The 13,864-nt window shown below is 46.9% G+C and overlaps 1 protein-coding gene across 1 annotated transcript in view; it reads right to left on the reverse strand.

Annotated features, from left to right (window-relative positions):
* chd7 (chromodomain helicase DNA binding protein 7) overlaps positions 1-13,864 on the reverse strand; it is a 74,092-nt gene that overhangs the window by 39,860 nt on the left and 20,368 nt on the right. Inside the window, exons 2-4 of the mRNA XM_044367368.1 lie at positions 10,814-12,396; positions 9,918-10,237; positions 3,455-3,939 (exon numbers count right to left, since the gene is read on the reverse strand). Coding sequence (XP_044223303.1) covers positions 3,455-3,939; positions 9,918-10,237; positions 10,814-12,275 — 2,267 coding nt within the window. The 5' untranslated portion in view covers positions 12,276-12,396. The remainder of the gene's footprint in view (positions 1-3,454; positions 3,940-9,917; positions 10,238-10,813; positions 12,397-13,864) is intronic.

The following is a 13,864-nucleotide window of genomic DNA, read 5'->3' on the forward strand; positions in this document are numbered from 1 at the left end:
GGTACAGATTCAGCTATTGTAAAAATGATAGGCTAATAAAACCAGCTCAGGTGTAGCCTAAAGCTACAACTTAATGGCAAAGTCTCAATATACGTACATCCAAAATGAAAATGTGAGAAAGAATGGAAAAGATACAAGTTTTTACACTAACAACATGACAGTACTGAAGCTCAGAGTGTCTCATCAACATGGTCCCTGGTCTGAGTATCACATGAATCAGACTATTCCAATGGTTAACAGTACTGCGCTGCGTTCTGGTTACAGCGATTAAGTGAAGGTTTCATTCTGGTCTGTGGTGGTTTATTTGTTCATAGAGAGATGCAAACAGACTGAGCACAGAAAGAAAAACACACTGTAGCGTAGTATGGGCCACATGAAAAACTCTTTGAGCTTTGGGGCCTCATTTCTCCACCCACTAGTGGAAATCTTGCACAAATCCTCAAAAAATGCAATGGAACGTGTGTAAGTGGCCCTTGAAGAGGATTTTCTCTACACCCGGAGAGAAGTTTTTGGCCGAGTTGGTTTTAAAGCTTCAACACTTAAAATCAAGCATGAATTTTAAATAAGCAGAAGAGGGAAAAACTACTTCTTCCAACTAAAGCAACATTTAAATGCATGGAGTTGATACGATACAACGTCGTTAAGAACAAACTCTCCATAAAAGACGTGCAGACGCCCTGAATCACTTTCTGATGGGAATGAAGCATGACTAATGGTTCATGACTAATGGAAGAGCTGAACTTCATGAGAGCCAGGCTAAACTTCATTCAAAAATACAGACATTTAATGTTGCCTTTTTTTATTTCTTCCTTCTATTGTAAAAGACAACATGAGAAAAAAAAAAAAAAAAAAGACTTCACTCTCCAACCCTGGGCTTCATTCAGGTAAGAGTGAAAGCTGGAGAGGGCGGTGGAGGGGAAAAGATGAAAGGATACGCTCCTCTTCAGCAGGAAGAGGTGGAACTGGAGGGAGGGGAAAAAGAATAAAAGAGAAGATAGTTGGGTGATTGCAGCGGTCCACCATTTTAGAGTAGCAGTGAATGGCCGGCAGCCATTATTATGCTAAATTAACCTGGGAGCTGCTGCAGGCCGCCACTCAAGATGGAGGAAAGCCTGACAACAGATAAGAGCTAGTTTACCAACACACACACACACACACACACACACACACACACACACATATACATACATAGGGCTGAGAGAGAGGACTCCCCCACCCCCACATTTCCTCTGCCCTCACACACACACACACACACACACACACACACACACACACACACACACAGAGTTGTGGTGGTGGAGTGGTCAGCAGCATGGCCTTCATTATCATTAGACGCCATTTTCTGCCACAAAGATTACTAACGACCCCTCCCCCCCAACACACACACACACACACAGACACACACAAAACGCCTGCCCCCTCACAGCCTCACACACTCACTCCAGGTCCCCCCCCTCAATTCTCCCCACCCCCGTCTCTTTTCCAGTGGCCGATGCATGCATACACACACACACACACACACACACACCTCCCCCAGCGCTGACCCCTGCCTGCTGCTTTGGCCCTCCCTCTTCCTTGGGATAAAAGGGGCCGAGAGGAAAGAGAGAGAGAGGGGGGGGGGTGGTGGGGGGACTGTGGGCTGGGTGAGAGAGAGAGAGAGGGAGGGAGAGAGAGAGAGAGATGGGGGCCGTCCTGACACATTCCTCCGTCCGATCAAGTTTCCACCTTCACAATGAAAGCACCTCTGAATCTCTCATACACAAATGCTGGCATCCCTTTTTTTTTCCCCCTGATCTGACACACTGTGCAGGAGGAGAAGTGAGCAAACACCGGCATCGGGAGAGACGCTGCACATCACAGCTATAAAAAATACTTGTAGGACTTCAACATGTGCTGCCCAGAAAAGTCAAAAGAGAGAGAGAGAGAAATGAGAAATGAGAGAAAAACACCAGAGAGCTCAGTGTAAACAAAGTGAAACCAAATCATATTGACATCTGCTGTGAAGTGCTAGACTTTCAAAACACCTACTATAACATGCTCAAGATTGAACTCATTTGATCTCTCTATCTGCTTGATATAGACTATAAATACATAACTGAATGGAGGAAATGGTGTTTAATAGTCAACAAATCTCATAAAAAGCCCAAAATCAATGAATCCATCTACTAACAAGTACTGTGTGTGTTTCCAAAGTCTGATATATCTTATTCCTCTGTGCTGGAGAGCACAGTTGTCCAAAAACTGTTAAAAACACATCAATTCCTTCATTACCACTTCATGACTCACACACACACACACACACACACACACACACACACACACACACACACTGTCTTGCTGCCAGAAATACACACTAGAGCACAAAGTATCGATTAATCCACAGCTGAAAATAGTCCCCAACAAATGCACCGTTTTCTCCTGTTTGAGGAACACTGACTAAAAACTACAGTGACCAGCTGTTTTAGGAAATGTGTTTTTTTTTTAGTAAAGTGAAACTATAAATTCTGTGAGCTGTTTGAAAGATTCACATCTTCTGTAGGAGCTGATGGGCTCGGGACTGAGTGTCAGAGAGAGTAGGGAAGCTCACACAAGTGGACGCACTGATTTGACGGGTGATTTCTGGATCTTTACACATCATGGTGATGATATCGCCAAATGGCAACAGCGTCCCTGACTCATTCAGAGACTGCAAACTGGATTTTGGGGGTGATACATTATGTGTAATGGTAATGTTGTCAATTCTTGTAAAAAAAAAAAGTCATTTCCAGTAGGTTAGCCGACAATGTGCTGACTGAATACATGTTACTTTCCACCTGACCTTCAAAACTAAGCTGACGGTAGTTTTAACCCTGTTGATCAGTATCTATGGAAGAAAATGTGATTGATCTTCAGATCTGTCTGTAGCACCACCAGCTCAATGCTTCACTAAGCCCTGTGATCACTAACTCACACGCACACACACACTCTGTGGCAGCCGGCTGTGTCACAGCTCAGAGGTTGTGACCTTTTCTGTTCCCCCTGGTTGGTCACATGAGTGATGGATCCTGTGTGTGTTTGTCTTTTTTGTACAAGCTAGCGTGTATGTTTATTGAAGTCTTTCAGTAGCTGACATTGAAAAGTACAATTTGAAAGAATGTCTTTGCTGTAGCAAACGGCTTACACCTTTGGAATATTTATAAGAAATTGTATAGACACTGTGAAATTGACAGTCGATAGCTGCCTGTGTCGTTTGATTCATTTCTGTTTCAACGTGCGTACATGTGGAACTGAAAACATCACACTTCCACTTAGTGGCTACGGGGACAAATGTGTCTTTAGGACTTTATGGTTCTGTGGGCATCAGTGTTAACACCAGCTGCTGTGGAAGTTTAACTTTGATCTGGTAGTTGACACATGTTGTGGAGCTTCGGTCCACACAAACATACGCGTCGGTGTGTGTGAAAGCTGCTCCTACCTGGTTTTCTTGGGGGTCTTGGTTTTGGGCGTGGAGCTCTTGGCTTTCTTCTCCTTGGGCTCCTTGGGCTCTTTGGGGGTCTTGGGTGTTTTGGGTGTTTTGGGCGTTTTCGGGGTCTTGGGCTCTTTGGGCTCCTTGCCCTCTGCCTTCTCCTTTGGTTTCTTTTTCCGCTTTTTCTTCTCCTCCAACGGTGGCGAACTTCCCTCTACAATTCCTGTGCCAGCGACCTGTTCGCCCGCGTCACTCCCTGTGCCGGGAAATTCTGACTTTACGTCTTCATCTCCTCCGTCTCTTGCCGTCTTTCTCCCTCCCTCTTCTTCTTCTCCGTCCGCCGCTTTTGCTTTCTTCTTTTTCTTCTTTTTTGGCTTGGTCTCCTGGTCGCTGGGCTGCTCTGTGCTGATAGGCTGGCCAGGGGCACCAGCTCCAACTGTCGGCCTGTCAGGAACCATCATTGAGGCATCGCCTGACGGGTCCGTGGGGGAATGCTGGGGGGGGCGAGGGAGAAACAGATCAGTTAATTTCAGTTATTCAGCAAATTTACAAATAACACTTAAAAAAGAAAATGTTTCCTTATCTAATGAATAATGAAAATTAAATGAGGTTTGTGCACAAACACTGTAAAACACATTAAAGTTTGTGCAGCCAGTGTTGGCCAAGTAGCGCAGAAAGCATGAAAACAGACAAGTCATCTCATATTTCTACTGCTGAAATGATTAGTCACTGGACAGAAAAGTCACTGAGCCAATGCTGGTAATCAAATATAATAAATAACCTGCAAAAATGTTGAACGTACACTGGCTGCTGCTGCTTAAATCTGACAATTTGCTGCTGCATTTGATCTGATTATTAAGGGAATAATTTTGGACTGTTGGTCAGACAAAGCAAGTTGTTTGTTTGGAGATGTCATCTTGGGCTCTGGGAAGTTGTGATTGGCATTTTTCATTGTTTTATGAGTTTTCATAGACTCAACAATTGATCAATTAATCACGAAATCAACCAACAGATTATCAACAGTGAAAATCATTATTTGAAGACCTTCATTTTGGTTTGAAAACAAAGAACTAAACTAAGACTAAATTAGGGCTGCTAATAACGATTTTCTTTATTGATTAACCTAGTGATTTTTTATTTTATTTATTAATAAATCGGTCTACAAAAGGTCATAAATTTCTTGTTTTGTTCGACCAAGAGCCCAACAGATACTGTTAAAGCAAAAAACAACAACAAACAAACAAAAAAATATTCAGAGTGGACGAGCCGGAACCAGATCATTTTTGACATTTTTGCAAAAAACCCCCCCCAAACATTTACTTGACAATCAAACTGATTAATTTTCTATTTCTGTCAATTAATTGTTCTGGCTCTAAAGTAGGTCACATCAAATACAGATCAGTGTGCACACTTTCTGCTAGTGTTTTGCTTCAACACTAGTTCAGCCTGTCAGTCAATACCGCTATATTCTCTGCAGGGGTGGGGGTTAAATTTGCCAGTAATGGCGGACTACAGAGTACACTACACTACAGAGAGAGTGTGAAGAGGGGATCCATCCATCCATCAATGCAATGCACATGGCTACCATCTCCTCCCTCTCCTCTCTTCAGGACTCCCTGTTGCTACAGTTTCCTCCCCCCTCCTGCCTGCTGCTCCAGCATGCTAACCTTAGTAAACAAACTGGCTGACACCTCATTTTTCCTCCTCCTTTGCTCTCCTGCAGACTAAATCCCCTCTCCTTTCTCCTTCTCCCTCCACTTCCTCCTCCTCCTCATTGCTCCCAAGTAAGCTTTCTGTGACAGGAAACTGGTTACCAGCTGTTGGGAGCCTCTCCAGCTGCCTCTCCTCCCTCTCCCTCTTTTCCATCCCTCCCTCCCTCCCTCTTTCTCTCTCTCTCCAGCTGCTCAGGGTCCCAGTAGCAGATGGGAAATCAGGCATCATGACACGAATAAATTATCTCCATACTTCAAAAAGGCGCAGCGAGGGAGAGTGTGTGTGTGTGTGTGTGTGTGTCATACGAGAGAGAGAGGGAGAAGAGAGTATGCCTTGGAGAGTGTGTGTATGTGCATGTGTAACGCACGTGTGCACTTCTGCGTGTGTCAAAGTGTGTCAACAAGGTGTGTGAGAGCATCAGCAAGTTTATAGCGAAATGCCACGGCAGCAGCTCCCCTCTGTGTACACACACACACACACACACACACACGTTTAGTATAGCGTGGTTGTGTTCACATGGTGGAGGAAAAAAGAGTTGGGGTGCTATCACTTAAAGTCCACTTGCGTCAGGAGAATGCTAATGCGCACATACACACACACACACAAAACTGCTGCAAGGTCACGCATCACACAAACCTCTGCACGCATGCACACAAACACCTGCTGACACACACGTAAACTGAGCCATTTAGACACACAAATGGGGGGGTGGGGGGAAAGACAGCTAGGGGAGACAGAGATGGAGAGAGTGAGAGAGACAATCACAGAGGGAAAGAAAGAGAGAGAGAGGGAGAGAGAGAGAGAGAGAGAGATGGGGGGGGGAGACACGGTGCCAAGAGATAAATCTGTCCTCCTGCCAAGCTTCCCAGATAATCAATCACACGAATGACAATGGAGACACACACACACACACACACAGTGTACACACAAACAATCTCACACACGCCCAAGTCCTGCGTCAGGTCGACTGTTCTTCAGGGCAAATTTAGCTCACTGGTTTGAATCCAGTGCTTCATCAAGAACTGACAAATATCGTCGTTCCACTATCAAAACAGGTTGTGATGATCTCACTGATAAAGTGACTTTAATAAAAAAGATCCGTAAAGAACTTGACAGAACGGCTGCACGGCTAATGTGCTGGACTGGAGAGGAGATGAAGGGTGTTGAGTTTCATCTCTCGGAGGATAGAGGCAGGATAGTGAGGAGGAGGAGGAAAGGGGGGAGTGAAGAGGCTGAAGGAGGAGACAGAGGGTTAACTCTACTGGGCAGAAGCACTTAAGACCCCTGAGGATGGTGTGAAAGGAAATCCTTTTGTCATCGTTCAGCTTCTCTCCTGGCTCTATGCATCCATTCCTCCACCTATCCCAAACTGACAGCTGCTCATTGCCTCCCCTCAATTCAGCAGGTAACTGTATAGTTAGCCACACAAGTCATTTATTATAAAAGGAAGACCAGACCTATTTTCAGACCTATGTTTGTTTTGCCACTTCCTACTGTGTGCACACTCTGATGCAAGACCCACGTTTCTTATCAATGATCTGATTTTATAAGAATCTGTTTCTGGTAATAAGATTCAAGTAACAAACCATGTGTGTTGAAAGCAAAAAACACCTTTATTTTGAGCACTGGCTGCAATAAACGGTAACTTTGTGATTCTTATGTTAAAAAAAAAAAAAAAGTAACAGATATAAATACTCCATGTTGCCATGCAGAAGTTCAAAGTTCATGCATTACCGTGCTGCCAGTAAATGATCTGTAATTTTAAATGGACTTCCTCAAAATGTATGAGATCATTTGTGCAGTAGATTACAATTTACTGCATCACTGCCGTCCTTTGTGAAGCTTGGCTACACTTTTGAACACCAGCTTTGTTCGGTCATAGGTTGATGCATACTGAGCGTGCAATGACACAAGTAGGCCCCAACACCATTTTTCAGGGGTTGATAAGCTTAATTGGAGAGCATGTTTCTTGACAAATCCCTCATTTCTTGAAATCCATCTCTGGTTTAGAGCATGAATGTGAGAAGAACTGGCATCTCTGCCCGTAACTATAATGGAATTAAAGAACATCACAGAGGCGGAGCGGCGTGGTAGCACGTTTCCTAGCTGTCCTTTAACTTTAACAAATGTCCACAATCGTTTCTTTAAATTTACTGCTTTCGTTTTGTCACTATCTCACTCCCCTAGGCCTGACAAGTGCACCACAAGTGCACTTTAGCTATACAGTACATATACAGGTCAAGTTTTACTTTGATTCTTATCACTGTAGCACAATAAAATCTCCATTTAAGTCTAAGAGGAGGTCAACAATTGATCACTTGATAGGATGAATTCCATCATCATTTTCTTAATCAATTTTGAAAGCTCAGATATATCCTATATAAAGTTCAAGTAAGAGTGAACATGTCATCTCTCTTTGATTAAGTGTCAAAGTATCATTCGGGGATGCATGCACGGAAGGAAGCGCCTCGTCTCTGTTCAGACACTGCAGCAGCAGCAGCAGCAGCAGCAGCAGTAGCAGCAGCAGTTGCATGCCTCAGCTCTTCAGTCAGGTGAGGTGGGTTTTCTATAAAAATCACTCAGCCACCAAAACCAAGATGAATCAGCTTGCTGAAAAACTAGCTTGGCAAGGTGACCACATTGGTGCTCGTATAATATGTCCTAAAAGGATGATGAAGTGTGTCGTCTTTCACAGCAAGGATGCGGCTGAGCTGATCTGCTGTGGTTCTCTAAAAAGTGATGATCACTTTATTTTATATTTCCATCGTCCTGACAGGACTGAGGACATGTCGTTTCTATCCGCTGACGGACAGGTAGACTAACTGGGCTAAACCTGAGCGAAAACGGGAGATAAAGAGGAGAAATCTGCACAAACAAGGAATGATACCACTTAAACATTAGGGAGGCATTTCCTAGAAGCTGCAGAACGGCAGCGAGCTGGATGGTATAGCAGCTCCCTGACAGCGTGCATGAGCGGGGGAGGGGCGAGACAGGCATGTTATATGTCAACTAGAGTGCTGCACGCAACACTGTGTGTGCGTGCGTGCGTGTGTGTGTGTGTGTGATGTAGAATAAAGGTCACAGCGCAGCACTCTGCCGGAGCTGTGACCTTGAGCTGCTGACGAAGGCACGCGCATGTGTGTGTGTGCATGTGTAATAACCATGCTTACTGAACAGATGGAGCTTAGAGTACCAGACATACAGTCATCATGACTGACTGACCGGCTTGGGGTGGGTGTGTGTGTGTGTGTGTGTCCGTCTTTCTAACAAGTGCATCATGAGGCACAGAAAGAACTCCTTTCCTGCGCCGCAGACACACACCACTCCGAGTACTCTGTTAGCTAGGCTATCCTATTTGCCCGGGCACATTTGCCATCCCATTCCAGACCACACTAACCCAAGCCACACGGTTGGTGTGTGTGTGTGTGTGTGTGTGTGTGTGTGTGTGTGTGAGTGAGAGAGTGACTGTGTGTGTAGCGACGGGGGCTGCCGGCCTGAAGCTAGAGTCAGGATGGCGCATGCAGCGCGCCCAGGCGAGGAGCGGGGCTCACCAGTCAACCTGGCATCTAGGTCAGGAGTGCTGGATAAATTAAGTGTGACGGCTGAAATGTCAACCACAAAACGCAGCCATGCAGGCTTGGGGGTGGGGTGGGGGGTGTTAAGCGAGGAGAGGAGAGTAGTGTGAACGAGAATGGAAGAGAAAAGGGGGACGGGATCTGTGTGTGTGTGTGTGTGTGTGTGTGTGTGGCCACAGGGCTGCTATTGTGTGTGAATGGGTCAGTGGAGAAAGGGGGCTTTGAGCAACAAAACAAGCTAATGGAAGCCAGGGGCACGTGACGCAAGCAGCGGCGACAGTGCACGCTCACACACACACACAAACATGGAGGTTGCCATTGAGAACTGCTAACCTCTTCCCACCAGCCCTCCCTTTCTCCTTGTCTCCTTCGCTAGAGATCCTGGACTCCCTCTCTTGAGATCTTTGCTTGTTTTCCCACTTCTTTCCTCTTAAGAGTTCTCCCCCTCCCCCAATCTCTTAATCACCCACCCAGCTTTTTTTTCTTCCTCACTGTCTCCCTCTTTTCCAAAACTGTCTGTCTCTCTCTGAACATCCGGCTACACAACATTAGCTAAGAGATGACACCCCTGAAATGGATAAGACAAACAGAGAGACAGACAGGGAGAGAGAGAGAGAGAGCGGAAAGAGAGGAGACGGGGAGGAGGGAGAGACAGGAAGGGAGGTTTCCTCTAAAGAGGAGGGGGTGCTGTGGGAGCAAGAGGGAGGAGAGATTATGCTGGTGGCGCCTCTGTGTGTGTGTGTGCGTGTGTGTTTGTGTGTGTGTGTGTGTGTATTGCGCACGTGTCTCAGGATATGCAGCTCACAGGAAACAAACAGCTGCAAAAATCCATTTCCCCACACACAGACACACACACACACGGAAACAACCACACACAAGGCCGACAGCAGAAGACACAAAAGGCAAGAAACACACAGTGATATGAACAGACACACACACACGCACACACACACACAAAACCCCACTGAACCAGTGCCCGATGCGCCGCTGTGTTCTCAAATGTCATGTACACACACATTTTTGCACACACACACACAGCACACTTCCCTTACACTCCAAACACACACATTCCCCCACCCACATGAAAATAAACATTCACATGAAAACAAATGCATATAGTCTTGATCTTTCTCACACACAGAGCGTTGCTGCCACATCAAAGCGTTTGTTTGACGGATACTCACCTGAACATGAGGCACTTTCTGTGGGGTGAGAGGGGGTGAGGAGAGCGGGTGGGAGGCGGGAGGCGCCCATGGGTGGGAGGCCTGGTTGGGGGGAGGGGGCGTGCTCTGCAGGTGGTGGGGGTGCGGGGGCAGGTGTGTGTGCTGCGTCTGAGCGTTCTGGGTGGGTGGTACTAAGCCCTGGTTCGGAGGCGGGGCTCCGTGCTGACTGACAGGCGGACCCTGGAAACCCATGGGAGCGGGCTGCCCACTTCGAGAGGCTTGCTGCTGGGCCTGGAGCAGACGCTGGTCTCCCCCCTGGCTTACTGGGCCTTCGTGAGGCCCTGGGAGCAGAAACAGTGACAGGACAACAGGATCGTTATTGTCTGAGTGTATGACGCCAACGGCCATGTGTTTTCCTCACCGAGCTTCTAAAAGCCAATGCCAATTTTCTTTTTCAGTGTTTTTCAGTGTTTCAATGCCCGGAACTATCAAAGAAGATACAATGCAACAGTGGACACAGTAACTAGCTGCAGTTAGTTAATTTTATGGAACGAGTTGAACAAATATGCCATTGAAACCCGCTCAGTATGAAAAGAAAATAAAAATAGCAACAAACAATGAAGGGACACACAAGGACTAAAACATTTTCTTCTAATATGTGCAAAGTTTGGTAGGTCTGAAATACACTCTGTCCATATTTCCACTGCTATAAACATACAGCAGAAAAGAGAAAAAAAACCCACACTGGATGCGACATGCAGATGTCATGTACACAACCATCTGTCTAATCCATAGTTACAATAACTGTCCTGTTCTGTGTTTGTTTACACGCTACATGGAGAACAGCAAATGTCGAAAGTTTATAAAATGCCTGATTTGATGACAATAAAGTGAGCAACCAACTGTCCTGAGCTTACCTTGCGGTGGCTGGAGCTGAGGCCTATTTGGGCCCATTTGTGGACCACGCTGCGGCCCCATGCCAGGGTACATCTGCCCTGCATTGGGGGGCATGTTGTGGGCCTGCTGGTGTTGGGGGTGTTGGGCAGAAAGAGGGGTTTGGGGAGTTCGCTGAGGATGGGTGATAGTATTGGGTGGAGTCTGCAGGGCTGTGTACCCTGCAACCTCTGTGGGCCCAGCTAGTCCTGCGCTAGGGGGTCTGCCCTGCTGGGGAGGAGGGGTTGGGGTTCCCAAAACCCGCATGGGGGACATGGATGAGGGGGAGGGGTAGGATCCCTGAGCTGGGGGGGCAAGGTGGGACTGGGGCTGGCTTTGGGGCTGGGGTAGATTCTGGGGATGGTTGAGGGGGTGCATAGGCTGGCCCTGCTGCCCTGCCTGCTGCTGCATCGGGGCAGAACGGGTCTGATGGGGTTGGTGTGTTGGTCCAGGGGGGTATCGCTGCCCCTGTTGCCCAGTGGCTGGGCCTGATCCCTGGTTAAACCTCTGGCCAAGCTGCCCTGGTCCCATAGCCTGGCTGGTGTTAGCACTGACGTTAGCATTAGCACCCTGGCCAATCCCAGATCCCATGGCTCCATACTGGGCCTGATAGCCAGGGTACTGGCCACCCCCGAACCCTGCCATGCCCTGTTGGTGCTGGTGGGGGTGTGGAGGCTGTCGGGAGGGGGAGTGTGGGTATCGGGGTGTGTGGCCCATGTTAGGGTAGCCCTGGGGTTGTGGCTGGGGCTGAGGGTTTCTCATTTGGGCTCCCCCCATTCCTACATGTCCCAGGTAGTGAGATGGGTCCTGAGCAGAAGGGGGTGCCATACTCTGTGGAGGGTAGTGTTGGTTCATGCGAGCTGCATTGGGTGTAGGTGGTCCTTGCATCCCGCCATAGTTGCCTTGAGACATCTGGTAGCCTCCCATCTGGTTGGGGGCTCCCCCTGGTTGTGTTGGAGGCTGCTGATAAGCTGGTCTGCTCTGCTGCTGTTGTTGGCCCCAAACGCCACCCCCACCTGCTCCTCCCCCAGCATCGCCTGGGTACCCATGGTGGGGGTTGCTAGAGCTAGCTGGGTTATTATGGTAGTGGGAAGCCATGCCATTCATGGCTGCGGTAACATTTGGCGGGCCCTGGCTAGGACCATTCTGGGCCATCATTCGTCCTCCAGGAGCACCAGGTTGATCATAGCCTGCATAGGGGCCATGGTCATACATTTGCCCCAATTTAGGCTGCGCTGGGCCAGATCCAGCACCATGGAGCATCCCCTGGTGGTAACCCCTGTTCCCCTGGTGCTCATGGTTAAGGGAGGGATTAGTCTGCTGGGGTAGAGGGTTGGACTGGCCAGGGGCAGGCGGCTGAGGAAAGCAGTCTCCTAAACCATCTAATCCATCTGAGAACAGCCCTGCATCGTCCCCGAATAAACTCAACATCCCTGGGTCCGCCATGGCTGGGTGGAGGGCCCACAGATGGAGGGGACTGGATGGAGGGAGGTGTGCTGTGCAGTGAGAAGCTAATCAGCTAGCTGCTAATTTGAAGCTTGTTACTCCATGGTCCTCATTCAAGTCCCTGGAGAGAGAGAGGGAGGGGAAGATAAAGAACAGAAGAGAGACGAAGGAGGGGGAGGAAGAAAGAGAAACACTGGAATTAGTGCAGGTACACATGAGAGCAAAAGGCTGCTGTGTGCTGCAAATGAAGAGCTGCTCTGAAAGCTCCTTGATAACTGTTTCTGCATCTGAATATTTCTGTAACTGTCCGCAATTTCCCAGGTCTGCTCATGCATTACAGGGCATCTGCTACCAATGAGATGAAACAAGCAGCATTTACTGTTAAAGGCCCCATGAAATGAAGACATTTTCCCAGTTTTAATTCAGTGTCCCTGTGTTAATTGTTCATTTAATCGCTTGCCAAATATGTGTAAAAATCAGTATCAAGAGTATTTTTACATCGAAATCCCTGTCTTCTCTCTTCCGGTAAAATGGTTTCAAATGTATGATGACTCATCCTGCACTCAGGGGCGTTTACAAAAATCCATCTTCGTAAAAGTTCATCCTCAAAAGATCATCAAATGTGACTTTGGGCAAGTAGCTAGCCACACCCATCACGTAAAACCACACTTCACTGTCTGTGTGTCGTAGTGGATGACAGAGCAATATGAAGAGAGATAGGAAGAGATGTGTGTTTGGATATCAGTAGGCAAAAACTTTCATTTCCAAAACATTAAGGCTGAGGTCTAATTCATTCATCTTTCCCTCCTGATCTAACAACAGGTGAAGAGGTGTGTGGAGCCAACAGTCTTCTGTGGCTCATTTTTCTCTGCAGCTCTGTATTGGTCTAAACTCTAAACCTCACCCACTTTTTAGTGGTCCAATCAAATACAAAGGATTTGCTTTAAATGCCCCTTGTAACTGTACGCAGCTCAAATATTCCGTTTCAATGGCAAATGTGCAGAAGCTAAAGATGCTCTAACTTACATTTCATGGGGCCTTTAATTTGACCACATTTAAGCATTCTTTTGTAACTAAGGGGCTGAAAAGGTAACTGGTAAATCTGTTATGGCAAATTTCTTGCTGAAAATGTAGCAATATGCTAAATTTACCTACAGGCATATTGCCTGAGCAAAAATAGTGTGTGCTTTACCAATACTGGCATGCAAAGAACCATGACACTAACTAACAATTCTCTTTGGTTGATGTATATGGATATCGTGTATATTTATATCAGCAGTATTGGCGGTTATGTTTGAATGGTCATAGTGTTTTCATACAGATAGTTAACGATAAGCTCTATATTTTTATTCTGGGACTCCACTAGAGTAGCTTTGCATTATTCACAGTTCAAAAAACTTGTTATTTATCTTATACTGGCCCTTTATGCAGTGCCTCAGTTCAGCCTCTGTCTCTAACAAGCAGTCTTAGCCCCCGTCTCTTTAAGGCTTCCCTTCCAATGAATCAACTTTGTTATGATTGGCCAACTTTCCGGAAGCCTGCCAAGGGGGAACTGTATCAGAGTCCTGTTAAGTTACCCCTGATACAAA

This window comes from Thunnus albacares, chromosome 12 (genome assembly GCF_914725855.1).
Source record: "Thunnus albacares chromosome 12, fThuAlb1.1, whole genome shotgun sequence".
Classification (NCBI taxonomy): domain Eukaryota; kingdom Metazoa; phylum Chordata; class Actinopteri; order Scombriformes; family Scombridae; genus Thunnus; species Thunnus albacares.